The sequence below is a fragment of the Prionailurus bengalensis genome, chromosome A2, assembly GCF_016509475.1.
Source record: "Prionailurus bengalensis isolate Pbe53 chromosome A2, Fcat_Pben_1.1_paternal_pri, whole genome shotgun sequence".
NCBI lineage: Eukaryota > Metazoa > Chordata > Mammalia > Carnivora > Felidae > Prionailurus > Prionailurus bengalensis.
This window is the reverse complement of record NC_057348.1, coordinates 123,133,528-123,152,699: the sequence shown is the minus strand read 5'-3', so window position 1 is coordinate 123,152,699 and position 19,172 is coordinate 123,133,528. Positions and strand designations below refer to the sequence as shown.

General features: G+C 38.2%; 1 protein-coding gene across 4 annotated transcripts in view; it reads right to left on the bottom strand.

Annotated features, from left to right (window-relative positions):
- The window catches only part of AVL9 (AVL9 cell migration associated), a 69,561-nt gene that overhangs the window by 31,618 nt on the left and 18,771 nt on the right, over positions 1-19,172 (bottom strand). For 2 of the 4 annotated variants that reach the window (XR_006298557.1, XM_043589214.1), the window contains exons 2-6: positions 15,325-15,414; positions 13,721-13,806; positions 11,215-11,286; positions 797-886; positions 4-70 (exon numbers count right to left, since the gene is read on the bottom strand). Coding sequence is in view for 2 of the 4 variants with exons in the window: in XM_043589214.1 (XP_043445149.1) it covers positions 4-70; positions 797-886; positions 11,215-11,286; positions 13,721-13,806; positions 15,325-15,414 (405 nt within the window). In the remaining 2 variants the exon portion in view is untranslated. Of the gene's footprint in view, positions 1-3; positions 71-796; positions 887-11,214; positions 11,287-13,720; positions 13,807-15,324; positions 15,446-19,172 lie in introns of all 4 variants that reach the window. The other 2 variants (XR_006298558.1, XM_043589215.1) reach the window with 1 other exon arrangement.

Below are 19,172 nucleotides of genomic sequence, written 5' to 3'. Positions count from 1 at the left end.
TACCAAGATATACTTGGGATCCTTCTAATGAAGTTCCTCCCAAGGAACTATTCATATGTTCATAAAGCTCCTATAAAATATAGACTCAATTTAGAACATTTTATAATCATTTCAGACACTAAATTTGAGGTATGATGACCAGGAAAAACTTGGTTCTTTAACCTACACAGTTTGTCTTGCCATACCCTAAATTTAGAAATAATCAAGGTCTCTCTGAAACCTTACCAGTTTCCAGCACTCCCTCCTTCTCTTCCTCTTAAGAACTTAGTTCATTCACATGGTGGTATGGATTGTAGGCTAAGTTCCCTCTACTTCTTTGGTAAACACCTAATTGTCCTACACTCACTAGGATCCAGGAGAGATCCATGTTCTACACATTCATGGCAGCCCTGAGAAAAACATGTTATCCATCTTTAGTAAAATAGTCACGTAGTATTTATTTATTTATTTACTTATTTATTTATTGCTTTGGGAGATAGAAACCAGAAGACTAATATATAAACACACTGTGCAGTAAATAAGTAAAATAAGCAAATTTAGAAAAGCAATGCCGTAGCAAATGAGCTACTATCCATTAACAGAGGCACTTAATTGCACTTCTTTGTAGTCATTATTTAATAAAAGGCAGTATGATTAATAAATATGATCTGTACATTTTGGGCAAATCCCTTGCCATTCTTAAGAAGAATGTCTTTCTTAAGCTAACAAAAGATTATTTTTACAATATTGTTGACAAGATTTACGTGATTCATGAAACAGTCTTCAGCCAAATACAGCTATAAAGGGATATAGTTACCTTTAGAATGGAAATTTGGGAAAAATCCTTCTCTTCAAAATATGCATGTGTAATGAGCTGAAGTTTTGCTTGAAGCAAGCCATAGAGAGGCTTAAAGAAGAAAAAATTACTATTAGTTTGGTAATAGGAAAAAATCAAACACCTTACAAACTTGTAATTGAAAGAGAACAGGGAGAAAAGGTAACTTCAACTTTAGTATCTTACTATTCACAGCTGAGAGCTGTTAAATAATCTGTTCTAGCTCTATGGCTGCTGTTGAAAAGCACCTGACCCTTGGAGTACAGTGGTTGAGCGTGTGTGGGCAGACGTCTTGGGTCTATTGCATCACTCAGCTACATGACCCTGGGCACCAAATTTCCCCACACCTGCTTGCTGATATGAACACCAGCATATGAAAAGACAGTACATCTTATGAGGTTGTTTCCAGAATTAATATAACACAGGGTAAAAGCATTTTAACGGGGGCACCTGGGTGGCTCAGTTAAGCATCCGACTTGGGCCCAGGTCATGATCTTGTGGTTCGTGGATTCAAGCCCAGCATCAGGCTCTGTGTTGACAGCTCAGAGCCTGGAGCCTGCTTCGGATGCTGTGTCTTCCTCTCTCTCTCTGCCCCTCCCCCGCTCATGTGCGCACATGGGCGCACGCTTTCTCTCTCAAAAATAAACATTGGAGAGATCCAACATGGTGGAGAAGTAGGGGAACCCAAAGTTCCCTTGTCCCTCAAACACAGCAGTGTTGAGGCCAAAGGACTGAATTCCAAGAGTCCAGGCTGCAGAGTGACAGAGCCTTCTCCAAGGGCCCACAGGGATAACCTGGAGGGCCATAGGTGCGTGACTGTGAACTGGGAGAGATAAAATGGGCAGTGTAGGCAGGGATGGGTGAGATCCCCTTCTGCGGAGAGACAAAGGGAAGAGAAAGGCTGGGGAAGCATATCTGGACAAGAGAAAAACCACGGACTGAGATGGACATAGATACAACCTCTAACTGCTGAGCTTTCCCCGGACTGGGGCCGGCTGCCCTGTTCGGGCACCTGGGGATGAGGGGAGCCAGCCCCAGGCTCAGTAAGTAGTTCAGAGGTGCAGTCCACAGTGGGAGAAAGCAATCCCTCCCTGGAGTGCAGTGGGAAGAAGGTACATAACCGTTCAAAGGACAAAGACTGCCTGTGCCCGCTAGTCAGAGGCCATATATCGGTGGTGCGGAGAGGCACTTCCCCAGAACTGGGGCATATTTAAGACATCAGGGTTTAAATCCAAGTCCAGCCTCAGGGAGGCACGGGAGTTGGCAGAGTGGGACAAACTGCCGTATTCATGCCTGTGCCACTGTGAGGATGGCCTGAATAGACTGGTCTGGGACACCCAGTGCAGGCAAGAGAGACTGGGTTGTCACCATTTTTCTCCCCATCACCAATAAGGTAGGGCCTCAGGGAACAGACAGTGGGCCCACAGTGGAGGCGGGACCCACCTACACCAAACCACGCCCCTCCACACCTGGTAACTGTATCTACGGGAGCGGGGATTGGTGCTGATGAACTAGGCAGCCCCTCCTCCAGACCAATGCTGCCACGGGTTCCAAGGCACCCAGTGGTTTTGCATTTTCTGATTTAATTCTTGGACAATTCTTAGTATATATGTGTATATATATATATATTTTTCTTCCTTTTCTGCTTTTTATTTCTTCCCTCCTCTAGTCTGATTATTTTGGTTGTTGGTTTGTTTAAGCAGACATATCTAATCTATTTTCTTTATACCTGTTCTGTATCTCCTTTATTTTCCTCTTTCTCTCTCTGGATTAAGCTGTATAGTTTCTCTGGCTGGTCTATTTTATTTTATTTTTCCCCCGCCCCTGTCATTTCTTTCTTTGTATGGGATAAGGCCTCTCACATCAACACTGCCCCCACCCCGATGTTTTGCTGTTGCTGGTGTTTATTTTTGTTTTGTTTTTTTGGTCTTTGTTTTTTGTTTGTTTTCTCTTCCAGGGCTACTTCAATGAAAAAAATCAAAGCACACCTGGTGGAGGGTCCAAAACATCATTATGAACAGGGAGATGAAGCAACCAGTCACAACAGAGAGCAAGTAATACACTCCAAAAAACACCTCCTGAAGGCCAGGCCCTGGGCAGTGTATGACCCCTCTTTAATACAGTAGTGCTTGCAGGTACAGGACACACAACAAGCTTTTTAAAACACATAAGGGACAGAAAACTAGCCAAAATGATGAAACAGAAGAATGCTCAAAAGAAATTCCAGGAAGAAATGATAGCTAAAGAATTGATCAAAACATATATAAATAATACAACTGAACAAGAATTAAATTTTTTAAAGTGTTTATTTTTGAGACAGAGAGAGAGAGAGAATGCAAGTGGGTTAGGGGCAGAGAGAGAGAGGGAGACACAGAATCTGAAGCAGGCTTCAGGCTCCGAGCAGAGTCCGATGCAGGGCTCAAACTCATGAGCTGTGAGATCATGACCTGAGCCTAAGTCAGACGCTTAACCAACTGAGCCACCCAGGTGCCCCCGAACAAGAATTTAGAATAACAGTCATAATATTAATCGCTAGGCTTGAAAAAAGCATAGAAGACAGCAGAGAATCTATTGCTGCAGAGATCAAGGAACTAAAAAATAGTCATGATGAATTAAAAAATACTGTAAATGAGGTACAAAATAAACGAGGGGCTGTGATAGCGAGGACTGAAGAGGCAGAGGGGAGAATAAATGAAATAGAAGACAAAATTATGGAAAAAGATGAAGCTGAGAAAAAGAGAGATAAAAAAAATTCTAGACCACGAGGGGAGAATTAGAGAACTAAGTGATTCAATGAAACGTATTAATATCTGTATCACAGGAGTTGATAGAAAAGAGAAAGGAGAGAGAGAAAGGGGTGAAAAGTGTCCTTGAACAAATCATAGCTGAGAACTTCCCCAATCTGGAGAAGGAAACAGACACTGAAATCCAGAGAATTCCCTTCAGACGTAATAGGAATTGATCTTCTGCATTGACATAACATAGTGAAACTGGCAAAATACAAAGATGAAGAGAGAATTCTGAAATCAGCTAGGGATAGATGAGCCTCTACAAGGGCAGACACATAAGGGTAATAGCAGACCTATCTACTGAAGCTTGGCAGGCCAGAAGGGAGTGGCAGGAAAAACTCCAATGTACTGAATAGGAAAAATATGCAGCCAAGAATCCTTTATCCAGCAAGCCTGTCATTCAGAATAGGAGGGATAAAGGTTTTCCAAGACAAAAACTGAAGGAGTTCATCGCCACTACACCAGCCCTACAAGAGCTCCTAAGGGGGACTCTGAATGGAATGTTGCAAAGACCACAAAGGACCAGAGACATCGCTACAAGCATGAAACCTACAGATAACACAATGACTCTAAATCCATATCTTTCAATAACACTGAATGTAAATGGACTAAATGCTCCAATCAAAAGACATAGGGTATCAGAATGGATTAAAAAAAAAAAAAACAACACAAAAAAACAAAACAAACCCAAGACCCATCTATTTGCTGTCTACAAGAGACCCATTTTAGACTTGAGGACACCTTCAGACTGAAAGTGAGGGGATGGAGAAGCACTTATCATGCTATCAGACAAACTGGAGTTTAAAGGCTGTAACAAGAGATGAAAAAGGGCATTATACCATAATTATGGGGTCTATCTATCAAGAAGTGCTAACAATTATAAATGTTTATGCACCCAATTCAGTAGCATCCAAATATATAAAACAATCACAAATATAAACAATCTTATTGGGAAGAATGTGGTAATTGCAGGGGACTTTAATATACCACTTACAACAATGGACACATCATCTATGCAGAACATCAATACAGAAACAATGGCCCTGAATCATACACTGGACCAGATGGACTTGACAGATATATTCAGAACTTTTCATCCTAAAGCAGAATACACCTTATATTGAGTGCACATGGAACATTCTCCAAGACAGATCACACAGTGGATCATGAAACAGCCCTCAATAAATATAAAAGAACTGAGATTATATCATGGACATTTTCAGATCACCATGCTATGAAACTTGAAATCAACTACAGGAAAAAGGTTGGAAAATCTCCAAACGCATGGAGGTTAAAGAACATCCTACTAAAGAAAGAATGGGTCAACCAGGCAATTAAAGAAGAAATTTAAAAAAATATGCAAAGAAATGAAAATGAAAACACAACAGTCCAAACCCTTTTGGGATGCAGCAAAGGCAGTCCTAAGAGGAGAGGACATTGCAATCCAGGCCTATCTCAAGAAACAAATCCCAAATGCAAAATCTAAGAGCACTCCTAAAGGAACTAGAAGCAGAACAGCAAAGAAACCCCAAGGCCAGCAGAAGAAGAGAAATAATAAAGATCAGAGCAGAAATCAACAATACAGAATAAAAAACAAAACAAAACCCAGAACAGATCAATGAAACTAGGCTGGTTTTTTGAAAAAATAAATAAAATTAATAAACCCCTAGCCAGACTTCTCAAAAAAAAAGAGAGGACCCAAACTGATAAGATCACGAATGAAAATGGACTTATCACAACCAATCCCTCAGAAACACAATTATCAGAGAATATTATGAAAAATCACATGCCAACAAATCGGACAACCTGGAAGAAATGGACAAATTCCTAGGTACCCACACAATACCAAAACTCAAACGGGAAGAAATAAAAAATTTAAACAGATCCTTAACTAGTGAAGAAACTGAATCAGTTATCAAAAATCTCCCAAGAAGAGTCCTGCGCCAGATGGCTTCCCAGGGGAATTCTACCAGACATTTAAAGAAGATATAAAAAAAAATAAAATAAAATAAAGAAGAGTTAATACCTATCCTTCTCAAGCTGTTCCAAAAAACAGAAATGGAAGGAAAGTTTCTGGACTCATTCTATGAAGCCAGCGTTACCTTGATTCTCAAACCAGAGACCCCACAAAGAAGGAGAATTACAGGCCAATGTCCCTGATGAACATGGATGCAAAAATTCTCAACAAGATACTAGCAAATCGAATTCAACAGCATATAAAAAGAATTATTCACCATGATCAAGTGGGATTCATTCCTGGGCTGCAGGGCTGGTTCAATATTCTCAAATCAATCAATGTATTCGGAAATACATCACATTAATAAAGGATAAGAACCATATGATCCTGTCAATAGATGCAGAAAAAGCACTTGACAAAATACAGCATCCTCTGTTAATAAAAACCCTCAAGAAAGTCAGAACAGAAGGAACATACCTAAACATCATAAAAACCATATACAAAAAGCCCAAAGCTAATATCCTCAGTGGGGAAAAAACTGAGAGCCTTCCCCATGAGATAAGGAACATGACAGGGATGTCCACTTTCACCACTATTGTTTAACATAGTGTTGGAAGTCCTAGTATGAGCAGACAACAAAATGAAATAAAAGGTATCAAAATTGGCAAAGAAGAAGTCAAACTTTCACTTTTTGCAGATGACATGATACTCTACATGGAAAACCCAAAAGACGCCACCAAAAGGCTGCTAGAACTGATACATAAATTCAGCGAAGTCGCAGGGTATAAAATCAATGTACAGAAATCAGTTGCATTTCTACACACCAATAATGAAGCAACAGAAAGAGAATTCAAGAAATTGATCCCATTCACAATTGCACCAAGACCCATAAAATACCTAGGAATAAACCTAACCAAAGATGTAAAAGATCTATATGCTGAAAACTACAGAAAACTTATGAAGAAAATTGAAGAAGACACAAACAAATGGAAAAACATTCCATGCTCATGGACTGGAACAATAAATATTGTTAAAATGTCAATACCCAAAGCAATCTCAATCAAAATTGCACCAGCATTCTTCTCAAAGCTAGAACAAACAATCCTAAAATTTGTATGGAACCACAGAAGACCCCAAATAGCCAAAGTAATATTTAAAAAGAAAACCAAAGAGGGAAGCATCACAATCCCAGACTTTAGCTTCTGCTACAAAGGTGTCATCATCAAGACAGTATGGTATTGGCACAAAAACAGACACACAGACCAATGGAATAGAGAACCCAGAATTGGACCCACAAAAGTATGGCCAACTAATGTTTAACAAAGCAGGAAAGACTATCCAATGGAAAAAAGACAGTCTATTTAGCAAATGGTGCTGGGACAACTAGATAGCAACATGCAGAAGAATGAAACTAGACCACTTTCTTATACCATTCACAAAAATAAACTAAAAATGGATGAAAGACCTAAATGTGAGACAGCCATCGAAACCCTAGAGGAGAAAGCAGGAAAAAACCTCTCTGACCTCAGCCGCAGCAATTTCTTGCTTGACACATCTCTGAAGGCAAGGGAATTAAAAGCAAAAATGAACCATTGGGACCTCATCAAGATAAAAAGCTTCTGGACTGCAAAGGAAACAATCAACAAAACTAAAAGGCAACCGACAGAATGGGAAAAGATATTTGCAAATGACATATCGGATAAAGGATTAGTATCCAAAATCTATGAAGAACTTACCAAACTCAACACACAAAAAACATATAATCCAGTGAAGAAATGGGCAAAAGACATGAATAGACACTTTTCCAAAGAAGACATCCAGTTGGCTAACAGACACATGAAACAATGCTCAACATCACTCATCATCAGGAAAATACAAATCAAAACTACAGTGAGATACCACCTCACATGGGTCACAGTGGCTAAAATTAACAACTTAGGAAACAACAGATGCTGGTGAGGATGTGGAGAAATGGGAACCCTCTTGCACTGTTGGTGGGAATACAAACTGGTACAGCTGCTCTGGAAAACAGAGTGGAGGTTCCTCAAAAATTAAAAATAGAACTACCCCATGACCCAGAAATAGCAATACTAGGAATTTACCCAAAGGATACTGGAGTGCTGATTCATAGGGGCACACGTACTCCAATGTTTATACCAGCACTTTTGACAAAAGCCAAATTATGGAAAGAGCCTAAATGTGCATCAACTGACGAACGGATAAAGATGTGGTTTATATGTACAATGAAATACTACTTGGCAATGATAAAGAATGAAATCATGCCATTTGCAGCAATATGGATGGACTGGAAGGTATTATGCTAAATGAAATAAGTCAGAGAAAGACAGCATGTTTTCACTCATATGTGGATCTTGGAAAAACTTAACAGAAGACCATGAGGGAAGGGAAGGGGAAAAAAATAGTTACAGAGAGGGAGGGAGGCAAACCATAAGAGACTCTTAAACACAGAGAACAAACTGAGGGCTGATGGGGGGAGTGGGGGAGAGGAGAAAATGGGTGATGGGCATTGAGGAGGGCACTTGTTGGGATGAGCACTGGGTGTTGTATGTAAGCGATGAACCACAGGAACCTACCCTCAAAACTAAGAGCACACTTTACACACTGTATGTTAAACAATTTGACAATAAATTATATTAAAAAAATCAATAAACATTAAAAAAAATCTTAAAAAGAAAGGCACTTAAACATTAGTCATTATAAAAATTTCCCTTTTATTTTTATTTATTTTATTTTATACCCAAGTTAGCATATAGTGCAATAATAATTTCAAGAGCAATGACTCTCCCCCACATATAACCAGTCTTCATCCCAACAAGTGTCTTTCTTAATGCCCCTTGCCCATTTAGCCTATCCCCCAACACTCCACCAGCAACCCTCAGTTTGTTCTCTGTATTTAAGTCTCTTATGGTTTGTCTCCCTCTTTTTACGTTATTTTTCTTCCCTTCCCTTATGTTCATCTGTTTTACATCTTAAATTCTGCATGAGTGAAGTCATATATTTGTCTTTCTCTAATTTAGCTTAGCATAATATACTCTATAGAGTTCCATCCATGTTGTTGCAAATAGTCATTATAAAATTTATGACATTTTAATTCTACAGTTACACTGGTTTGTGGTGACATTTAATCATCCTTATAATAGCTGGTTCTTATATCTAATTGAACATTCATGATTAAATTTAAGTTCATTTCCCTTTTTTGTCTTCTTTGGAGGCTTAGAACAACTGGTCTGTGTCCTTTATCAAAATATTCCTTTGTATGCTTCAACAAAATTATTCCTTAATTCTTACTTCTATTTAAGACCCTCTTATACCATTTCCATCCTTTTTATTTTCAATGTTATTTTCTAGATGTTTTCTGATTTCTATGTCCTTCTTAGAATGCAGAGACCAATGCTGTATATAATTATTATACAATTAGTTAATACAAGTAACACTGGAAGAGTCCCCTCCCACCACCAATATCCCTGTTACTATATCATTATTACCATCCAGAATATCTAAGTATAGAGTCATTATATTTTTATATAGAGATTACAAAGCACTATGAACCATCAAACCTTTCTGCATAAGCTAGCTCTCCCTATTCCCTATGCTTATTTAAAGACAGATAAAACCCGGATCTTCACCCCAATTTTATCACTTAGTAGTTACATGGTCTATGAGAGTTAGACATTTTTTTTTCCCTATTCTACATGTTTCTTTGTAAAATGAAAGCAACAAATACTTAGATCTGTTTTTACATGAGGATTCAAATCACAATTATATCTAAAAAGTGTCTGATATTGAATTAATACCTGACATATAGTCATCTGATAAATGACATTTATTGTTATTATAATTGTTCTTTGAAGAAAGATTACTCAGGAAGCCTTTCAACATGTGTTTGCTTTAACATCTGGTACTCCTATGCTTTGGTTATCTGGCCCAGTATAAGAGTAATTCATCGATTAAAAAAAAAAGTAATTCATTGAATTCTATTTTTCAGGCTAACATTTTAGAAACTGTGTACAATCTATTAATTTTCTGATATCAGGGTCTTTTACATCCATTCCTTTTCTTTTCTTTTTTTTTTTTTTTTTTTTTTTTTTTAAGGAGTCTATTCTTGCCCTCTATGTAAAACTAAGATCTTGGAAGAAATATCTGATCCTCAAAATCTTATTATTAAGGCTCACAGTATATTATTATTATTATTATCCAGGATTTTTTTTTAAAGCTTAGTACTAAAAAGTCAAAATAAATCCTATTTTACAAATCTCAACTTATATTAAGCAAACTACATTCAAATTGTCGGTGGATGTAAGAAACTGGACAATGTAGGGGCGCCTGGGTGGCGCAGTCGGTTAAGCGTCTGACTTCAGCCAGGTCACGATCTCGCGGTCCGAGAGTTCGAGCCCCGCGTCAGGCTCTGGGCTGATGGCTCAGAGCCTGGAGCCTGTTTCCGATTCTGTATCTCCCTCTCTCTCTGCCCCTCCCCCGTTCATGCTCTGTCTCTCTCTGTCGCAAAAATAAATAAACGTTGAAAAAAAAATTTTTTTAAAAGAAACTGGACAATGTAGAAGACATAATGAAACAAAACCTACATACATTTGGTGACTAAGCAAATGAAATATTCTCCATTTTGATTGAGGTTAAATGCAGAAATGATTGTATTCAATAATCATATAGCTGTAAGATAATTAACATGATAGAGATCTGGATTTCTCCCCACAAAAGGGACTTGGGGGATAATATTTTATATGTAGAATTAGTCGTTTGATGTTACCAGTAAAGGTGTTAATATCCTATTAGTAATAAAAATGGAATATTACAAACGATTTAATAGGGAACTATGGAAAATAAGAAGTGTTACACATTTCCTACTAAAAATAAAAAGTTAAAATAATTATACACCTGCATCTGATCAACTTGTACATGGATGAAACAACTGTAAAGCATTGCTATTGTACAATTATGTCATTTCCATTCCTCAAAAATCTTAAGTTTTAAACAGCAAGTTAAGGGGCGCCTGGGTGGCTCAGTCGGTTGAGCCTCCGACTTCGGCTCAGGTCATTATCTCACAGTCCGTGAGTTCGAGCCCCGCGTCGGGCTCTGTGCTGACAGCTCAGAGCCTGGAGCCTGTTTCAGATTCTATGTCTCCCCCTATCTCTGCCCCTCCCCTGTTCATGCTCTGTCTCTCAAAAATAAATAAACGTTAAAAAAAAAAAAAAATTTAAAAAGCAAGTTAAGGCTACAATTTTTCATAGCAAGAGTCATATACTTTTATATCAATACAATCTGAATGATTATGATATTCTGAGTTTTAGTAAAATATTATCCAAAGTTTTAAAAACAAAATAAAAAAGGATAAATGAAATATATCAGCTACTTCATTTTGGGCAAGTGTCAACCTCTTTCCCAAAAACCTATCTAGAAGATTTCCTTCCACTTATCTAGTTGTGGGTAATGGTGCAAATGAGAGTAAAACTGCTGAAAGGCAAAGAGAAAAAGCTGATGCACAAGAATAAAAAATGGGCCCCTGATGAATTTTAATCTATTACTGTCCATAAATCTCTCCTTATTCTAATAATGCCTTATTCTCAACTAAAAATCTGCCATGGTTAACGAACACATTAACGAGTTATTTGGTCTCTTACCAACTTGCTTAGAACACAGACACTTTTCTGAACCGTCTCTCTGGTGATATCTGCTTGCCGCACTTTCAATGCCTATTATAAACAAAGAGTCATTATTAATAATATTTCATAGAAATATTTAAAAATCATTCTCTTTCAATGTAAAAATAGCAGTGAGATAGAAAACAATTCTAACATTTAGTTAAATTCCAAATGTATTGAGAATCTCTGAAAATATCTATTGAATGAGTCAGCCAGGAAACTATGTGCCAGAATCTGGTAGGCACTGAGAATGTAACCGGGAGAGACAATCCCTACCCTCAAGGAACTTACCGTCTGAGAATACTTTTTGTGTAAGTTGCCACACCCATAATTCAAATCAAAGGTCCTGGTTTGAAAATGGGCACTCCGAGACTACTGTTTCTGGTGAGAAGGGCCTAGATTATACTGGAAAACTGGTATTATAGCCCAGCCCTGAGCCGTAACTCATGCCTTGATGACTGTGAGAACAACCACGTAAGAGGTCTACATTCTCTGCTAGTAAAGAACAAGCCTTGATTTAATCATCAGGTAACTCTAGGTAACTCTGTGAGCGAACTAAGAACTACTCTTCCCCTTTGTGGTATACAGCCTAACATCTCCTGGCACCTGTCCTGAGGACCAATGGGCCTCAGTGTCTTCAAGTGACTTATGACTGACGACTAGTCATTAAGTCAAGAATACAGCCTTCCCTCAATCTGTTTTCTACCTCTCTGCCTTGACTGGATTCATCTGTCAGGTCTCACCCTCAGTCAAAGGGAATCAGTTTTTCTCCTAGGCTCTAGGTCCTTCTGATATCTGTTATCAGGTGAGGATAGAAATATTAAGAGAAATGGGCAATGCCAATATACTGTGGAGTGGATCAGACCCAATGGGTAAGGGAGACAGATGGTATGAAATGCCATTTAAAGGCTATGTGAAGCATGAGAACTGTTGTTAATGTCGACAGTTTGAGGAAATAATCTTACTTGTGTCTGCGCAATCTATAGGGGACTAGAGTAAAAGGAACAGTCTCCAAGAAAGGGGAGCAATTCAGTTCATCTCATGTAAACATAGATTAAGGGTAATAGTATATGAGGCAATCAAATGCACAAAACTACCAAGCTAACTCTTACCCTCAGGTTTACTTTTAAATTCAGTTATTCATTCCATAGGTATTTACTGGGTGTGTCCTATATTTCAGGCCCTGTACATGAAGGGCTATTTCACAGTAGTTAACAACTTTGGGTATGGTGGAATTTACACCTGCAATTTATTTCTAAATGGTTTAGGGAAAAAAGCAGACACACACTAAGCAAATGTGGTAGAATGCTGACTATTGTTGACTCTAGATGGTGGGTATACAGGTGTTCATTGTACAATTCTTTTCATTTATCTGCATGTTTGAAATGGTCACTATAAAAAGCTAAAGAAAATTTTAGAAGATTTACTAACTTAATTATTCCCTGAGGAAGCCTTTTAAAACTTAGAGTTACCTAGGCTTACTCTCAGAGATTCTAATTTAGTAGAAGGAAAGGCCAGCTGTGTATTTAAAAAAAAAAAAAAAAGGGGGGGGGGGTCTCCAGGTAACTCCAGTTAAAATACACTGCGGTGGTTTGCAATCACCTGATAACCAGAACATTAAACCAGAATCTCTGGGGTTGGGACCCAGTCATCTCTAGTATTTAGAGGTCCCCAGGTGACTCCAATGTGCAGCCAAAGTTGAGAAACACTAGAGTATTAATGATCTAATGAAAGGCAAGAGATTTTTACTCACAGAGTATCCTCACCACAAAAAACTGGTGAGACACAAAAAAGTGCTGCTCAGAATCAAACCATGAAAGGGGAAGCTACCCATCTTGGCTTATTTGTATTAATTAGAGCTATTATAGTAATTCAGACATTAAGCTGGCAGGTAATTTAAGAATTAACAAAATCTGAGTTGTACATAATTAAGATAACATGCAAGTATTTCAAAGCTACAAGTACTTTCCACTAATTCTAAACAGCTGCTTAAAATACAACACACATTATCACTTAATTTTTCTAAATTACATACCAAACATTAGAAAAAGAAAATTCAAGGACACTGTAAAATTTAAATACAGCATTCTGAAGACATGGATAATTTAGGTACAACTATCTAGAGACAATGGATGCCTGGGTGGCTCAGTCGGTTAAGCACCTGACTTGGGCTCAGATCATGATCTCATGGTTTGTGAGTTCCAGCCCTGCATTGGGCTCTCCACTGTGAGCACAGAGCCCACTATGGATCCTCTGTCCCTCTCTCTCTCTCTGCCCCTCCTCTGCTCATGCGCTCTCTCTCAAAAATAAACATTAAAAAAAAAAAAATGGACAAACTATTTTATGGCAATTATACTTACCATGTCAACTTACAAAAACATTCATGTGAATAAACTGGTACTACTGGGAAAACAACTTCAAATTGCTTATAAAAATTTTAAAAACACTCTCAGTGTTTTTGTTGTTGTTCACTGTACTACCATACCTTGGCTTCAATTTGCCGATAGCAGGAGATACCATATACTGTAGCTCCATTTCCATTTCTGGGTGGCAAGTGAAAAAATACAGTATCTAAGAGACACACAGAAAAATGTAAATACCAAAGTGAATTACCCTTATTAATAAATAATGTAAATTGAAGTTATTATATGCAGTTAATTAAAACAAAAATGATGATGTAACAAGGAACCCATGTCATACTTAACACCTAGCATTGCAACCACTGGTTTCTTAGCATCCCTCTCACTGCCTTATTGTGTACATTCATTCAGGCATTCTCAAAGGACCAGGAGGCTGAATAATAGATTAAGTTGAAACTACAGTCACTTATCCCAGAAAATACTTTATTCCAGATTAAAAGAAAGTAGAGAATCATAAAAATGAAAGGCCACTCATGAATCTTGGATGGATCCAAGAAATTCTTGGAATAACTGGGGAAATTTGAACATGGATTAGATCTTAGATGATATTCTCAAATTACTGTTAAATCTCTTAGCTGTGATAATGGTACTGGAAGTTATCCTGAGGAATGATCTTATTCTTAGGAGTGCATACTGAAGTATTCAGAAGTAAAGTGTCGTGATGTCTGCAACATGGTGTTAGACTTTCAGATAGTAGGGCAAAACTGTACACACGCATAAAGAAAACTTGTGGAATATTTGCTACACTATTTTTTCAAACTTTTTTTCTATTTAAAAACTTTCATGATAAAAAAGTACACCAAAATATTTGTAAGATTAAAAATAATGTATTTAGATTTTATGTTAAACTGCATAGTAACATTTTGTTTCATTTCATATGAAAATTATTAAATATTAGCAAAATAAGTAATTAAACCAAGTTTAATCTGGTGTTTTGGTAGAGCCCCTAATGCCATGATAAAACTTAGTCCTTTGTTAAGCCCGTCAAAACATGCATTTATAGGTAGGAGACTCAGTACTAACCTCACAGTGTTGCTTTCTGAGGATGTTAACATGCTTCTCCGACACATAAACTTTTATATTTTATTTTTTTAAGATTTTACTTTTAGGTAATCTCTACACCCGACAGGGGCTCAGATTTACAACCCCTAGATTGAGTTGCAAGCTCTACCAAATGAGCCAGCCAGGCGCCCCTTACACGCAACTTTAAGCAGAGCACTGCAATAGCAGTGGCTCTAGGGGTGGAGAAGCAATCCCAGGTGGGCACAGGTGTACTAAGCTAGTTAAGTTTGCAGCTAGAGCCCCAAACAGTAGCTAGTATAGGTAAGCCCTGTAGCTTCCCTCCAAGAGGAGTCTCAAGAATAAATGCAGAAAAGTGCTACCAGTAACAGATGTCCTAATCTGGCCAAATACTTAATTTAGCCAGTGCTCCTGGCAAAAGAGTGGCCAATGCTCAACAACATTACCAACATAAAGCCCAGCACTCCTCTGGAAATCTTCCAGTGCCTGACTAGTCATCTCCAAACAAACACTTACGTGTTTTATAAATAGTTACAAGAAGCCAAAGGCCTTTCATTTACCAAAATATTTAGAATCTAAGATGTCTTGGTAAATTAAAAAGAAAAAAAAGTGGGGGGGGCACCTAGTAATTGCTCCACTGTTTACATACCTTCCTGGTAGTTGTGTGCGCCATCTGGTAAGGCAAGGAAGGGCAAATACTTCCATTCTTCAGGTAAAGTGTGGCTGTCATGTCCATCTCCTGGAATCAGGGGTGGGTAAGAGAATTCAACCTAAAATAGTAAGCAATGGTAGCCAAAAGGTTGTTAATCAAAGGGAGCATTTTATCCTGATAGCCAAAAATAGTTTTAAACTCTACATACTTGTTGATGCCATTTGGCATTATCAGCAAACTTATGGTACACAAGAGGAAAAAGAAAAAAGGAGTAAAAGGAGGAAAGATTTTTAAGACCTTTCCCCTTTCTGACTTAAAGGTTTCTGGATTTTAATGTGCATAGGAGGATAGGAGATAGTAGTGGTGGTAACTGGATTTACATTTGGAAACTGTCATCAAGAGATGGTAACTAAAGCCATGAAGCCCTGAGAAAAACCAACATCCTACTGAATTGAGCAGAAGAGGTCCAACAAAGAAGCCGAGAAGTGTAAGCCAAGATCTAGGCTTGCTTCCATTCAACTGACTCCCTTGCTCACAATATGTGTAGCTTTGAGCTTTGTTTTTGCTGCGGGGCTGGTAGGAGGAGGAGTGAGCATTAATCAACATTTCAGGTTATTTTCTTTTAAGACTGAGAATTGGTCAGTGAAAAGTTCAATGAAATCTCTCCAACACCATGTCTTGTAGAAGTAACAAAGTTTCTAGTAAACACCCTCGGTTTCTGGTATTCTCCAAGTTTATCAGCATTTTCTCTGTTTCTATTTCTTTTTGTTATTTCAACGAGACTTGTGGAGAAGAAGGAAGAATTAAATGCATGAGACCTGGGGGGCACTTGGGTGGCTTAGTTGGTTAAATATTGGACTTTGGTTCAGGTCATGATCTCACAGTTTGTGAGTTCAAGTCCCACATCAGGTGAGCTGGAGCCCCACTTCAGGTAAAACACGAGCCGTGCTATGGGTGAGTCCCGCTTCTCTCTCTCTCTCTCTCACTCTGTCCCTCCCCTCATTCATTTGCACCCTCTCTCTCCCTCAAAAAAAAAAAAAAAAAGAAAAAAAAAAGAAAGAAAGAAAAGAAAAAAGAGAGAGAGAGTCAAAGATATCTGAAGATGCTAAGGTTCAGCATGCTTTGAAGGTTGAGGAACAGGCCAAAAGGCAAGGACTGCAGGTGACCTCTAAAAGCTGCAGAATGCCAGAAAACCGATTTTCCCTAAGTGTCCTGAAGAAACACAGCACTCCTTGATTTTAGCCCAGTGAAACCCATTTCTGACCTCCGGGACTTTCTATGTACTGTTTTAAGTCATTAAGTTTGTGGTAATTTATGATGCAGTAGAAAAGTAATACATCCTGTTAAATAGAAGAAACAAGCAGAATATCAGTAAATGTAGTATAACTCTACTTATACTATGATTACATTTATGCAAAAAATTGTACTTCTATATCTTTGTAAATTAATTTTTTAATTCATCGCTTGAAAAGATACAAGCTAACAGTTTACCTCTGTAGAGGTGAATAGGGTTGGGGACTGGAGATAAAGGAATATTCCTGTTAAGTTTTTTTATCCCCATCTTCTTTTGGAAAAAAATTAAACTTACAGAAAAGTTGAAAGAACATAACCTTATAACAATCTATATTCACAAACTACTAATATTTTGGTCCCATGTGCTTTATCTGTGTTGCATGTATATTAGCACACACTTTTTCTGCATTACTTGACAATAAACTGAGATTATCGTTGACTTTAAGTAAATGGGTATTTATTTCTAAATGGATATGCATTACTTTTAGAGTAAAAAAAGGAGGGGGGCAAAAGATAACCACGAATAGTGACTGGCTTTCGAAGGAAATCTTATTTCCATTCTATCCTCTTGGACACAAAGGCAGATGTAGAAATCTCTCCTTCTCTGAAGATTTAGTTAACAAATTACCAATAGTCAGACTTTAATATCTGATGCTTTGCTATGTTCAATCTATTCTCCCAACTCCTCATTCTACTGAATGAAGATCTGTTTTGGACTGTAGTTGGAACTTAAAATGAAGTCAATTCATAAAATTGTTTTAAGTGTAGATGCTGCATATAATCCAAGAATTCCAAGGATAAAATTAAGTTGACTTTAGGCTGAGCAGGGCCCAGAGTACTTACAATATTGTTTCTTTGAGGTGTTATAAGGAAACCCACAGGCCCAAAATGGAGCCACTTAAGCTAAGTCACCAAACCGGCTTAATACCTAACCTAACCAGAGTTCCAACCCCCCTAAGAAATAACTCTTAACTGGTCAGTCAGGAACTTTCTGATTGGCACCAGATGAGGTAATCTGTCATATGGCCCTCTCCATCCTGCAAAGGAAGATGAGGTAACCCATGAACCCCCTTGCCCTTCTCATCACGGAAGAAAAAGGAGAAAAAGGGACAGTGCCTGGAACAATCCTTCCTTTTCTTTTGCTAATAACTTCCTCGCCCCACCCTCTTCCTATAAAACCCTTCCAAATTTTTGTACAACTCCTCGGAGCTCCCCACTACTTGCTAGATGGGATGCCACCTGATTCAACAAATCACTTAATAAAGCCAATTAGACCTTCACATTTATTCAGTTGAATTTTTGTTCCTTAACAGGGAGAATATATTCAAAATTTCAAGCAGCTAACTTTGGGAACACAACTTTTTCATAAATTATACACTGTCTGTGCTGTGTTGGCAGCTCTCTAGAATTCTTATGTTGGTGTTATTTGCTACCAACAAATTCTTGCATTTGGAAACTGAAGATGTTAACCAAGTTCAAAACAGTTTACACAAATTCCTTTCTGTGCCTACATACACACAACAGTTTTAACAGTGATTTGGTATTGTTTCATTAATCAATCTTCTATTGTTGAGCGCTTTTTTTTTTTCTAACATCTTTACAAACTATTCAGTACTATTCAAGTATGGTATAATAAAAAATATATTTGGTCTTTGTTCTTGGTCCTGGCCTAGAGCTCCTAAAGCCCTGGAAATTCCTGAGTGAAGGGAGTACCTTTTGTTATTTATAAGACAATTTCAACTGTACCTGGGTTTACTTAACAAGGGGACTTGGTAGTGGTGGGGCTACTAAAGAGCGTTTGGATGGGGCCTGGTCACCAGAAAGGTGGACCTCCCCGGAAGGGAGAGGGGCTGGAGATTGAGTGCAATCACCAATAACTAATGACTTAATCCATCATGCCCATGTAATGAAAGTTCCATGAAATCCCCTAAATGATAGGGTTCAGGGTAATTCTAGGTTATTGAAGACAATGAGGTGCCAGGAGGGCAGCATGTCCACTGAGGACATGGAAGCTCTGTGCCCCTTCACCACATCTGGTCCTACGCAACTCTTTCATTTTCCAGAGTTCTAATTGTTCTAGCAAATTACAGAACCTGAGACAGGGGTGTGAGAACCCCCAAATTTGTGGCTAAATTGAACAGAAGTGCAGGTAGCCTGGGGACCCAGTACTGGCATCTACAGTGAAGGTGTCTTGTGGGACCGAGCCCTTAAACGTGTGGAGTTTGACACTAACTTTGGGTAGTTAGTGCAGAATAGGATTGACATACAGGATACCCAGGTTGGTGTCTGGGGACAAAAAAACAAAACAAAACAAACTAACAAGACTGTGTTATTTCCCAATCAATGGAATTTTAAAACCTTAAGTCGTATATTCTTCAAATTTTGAATACTGACTACTCTATATACTCCCCTTAGGATAAGTCCAAAACAATCCAGACAGACACAATTCCACGGTACAGAGGCTTAAAAGGAATTCTCATGGAAGTTACCAGAGTTTCTCAAATACTACTCAATTGAATCAAAAGGCAATTTGGACAAGAATGCCAATTAAA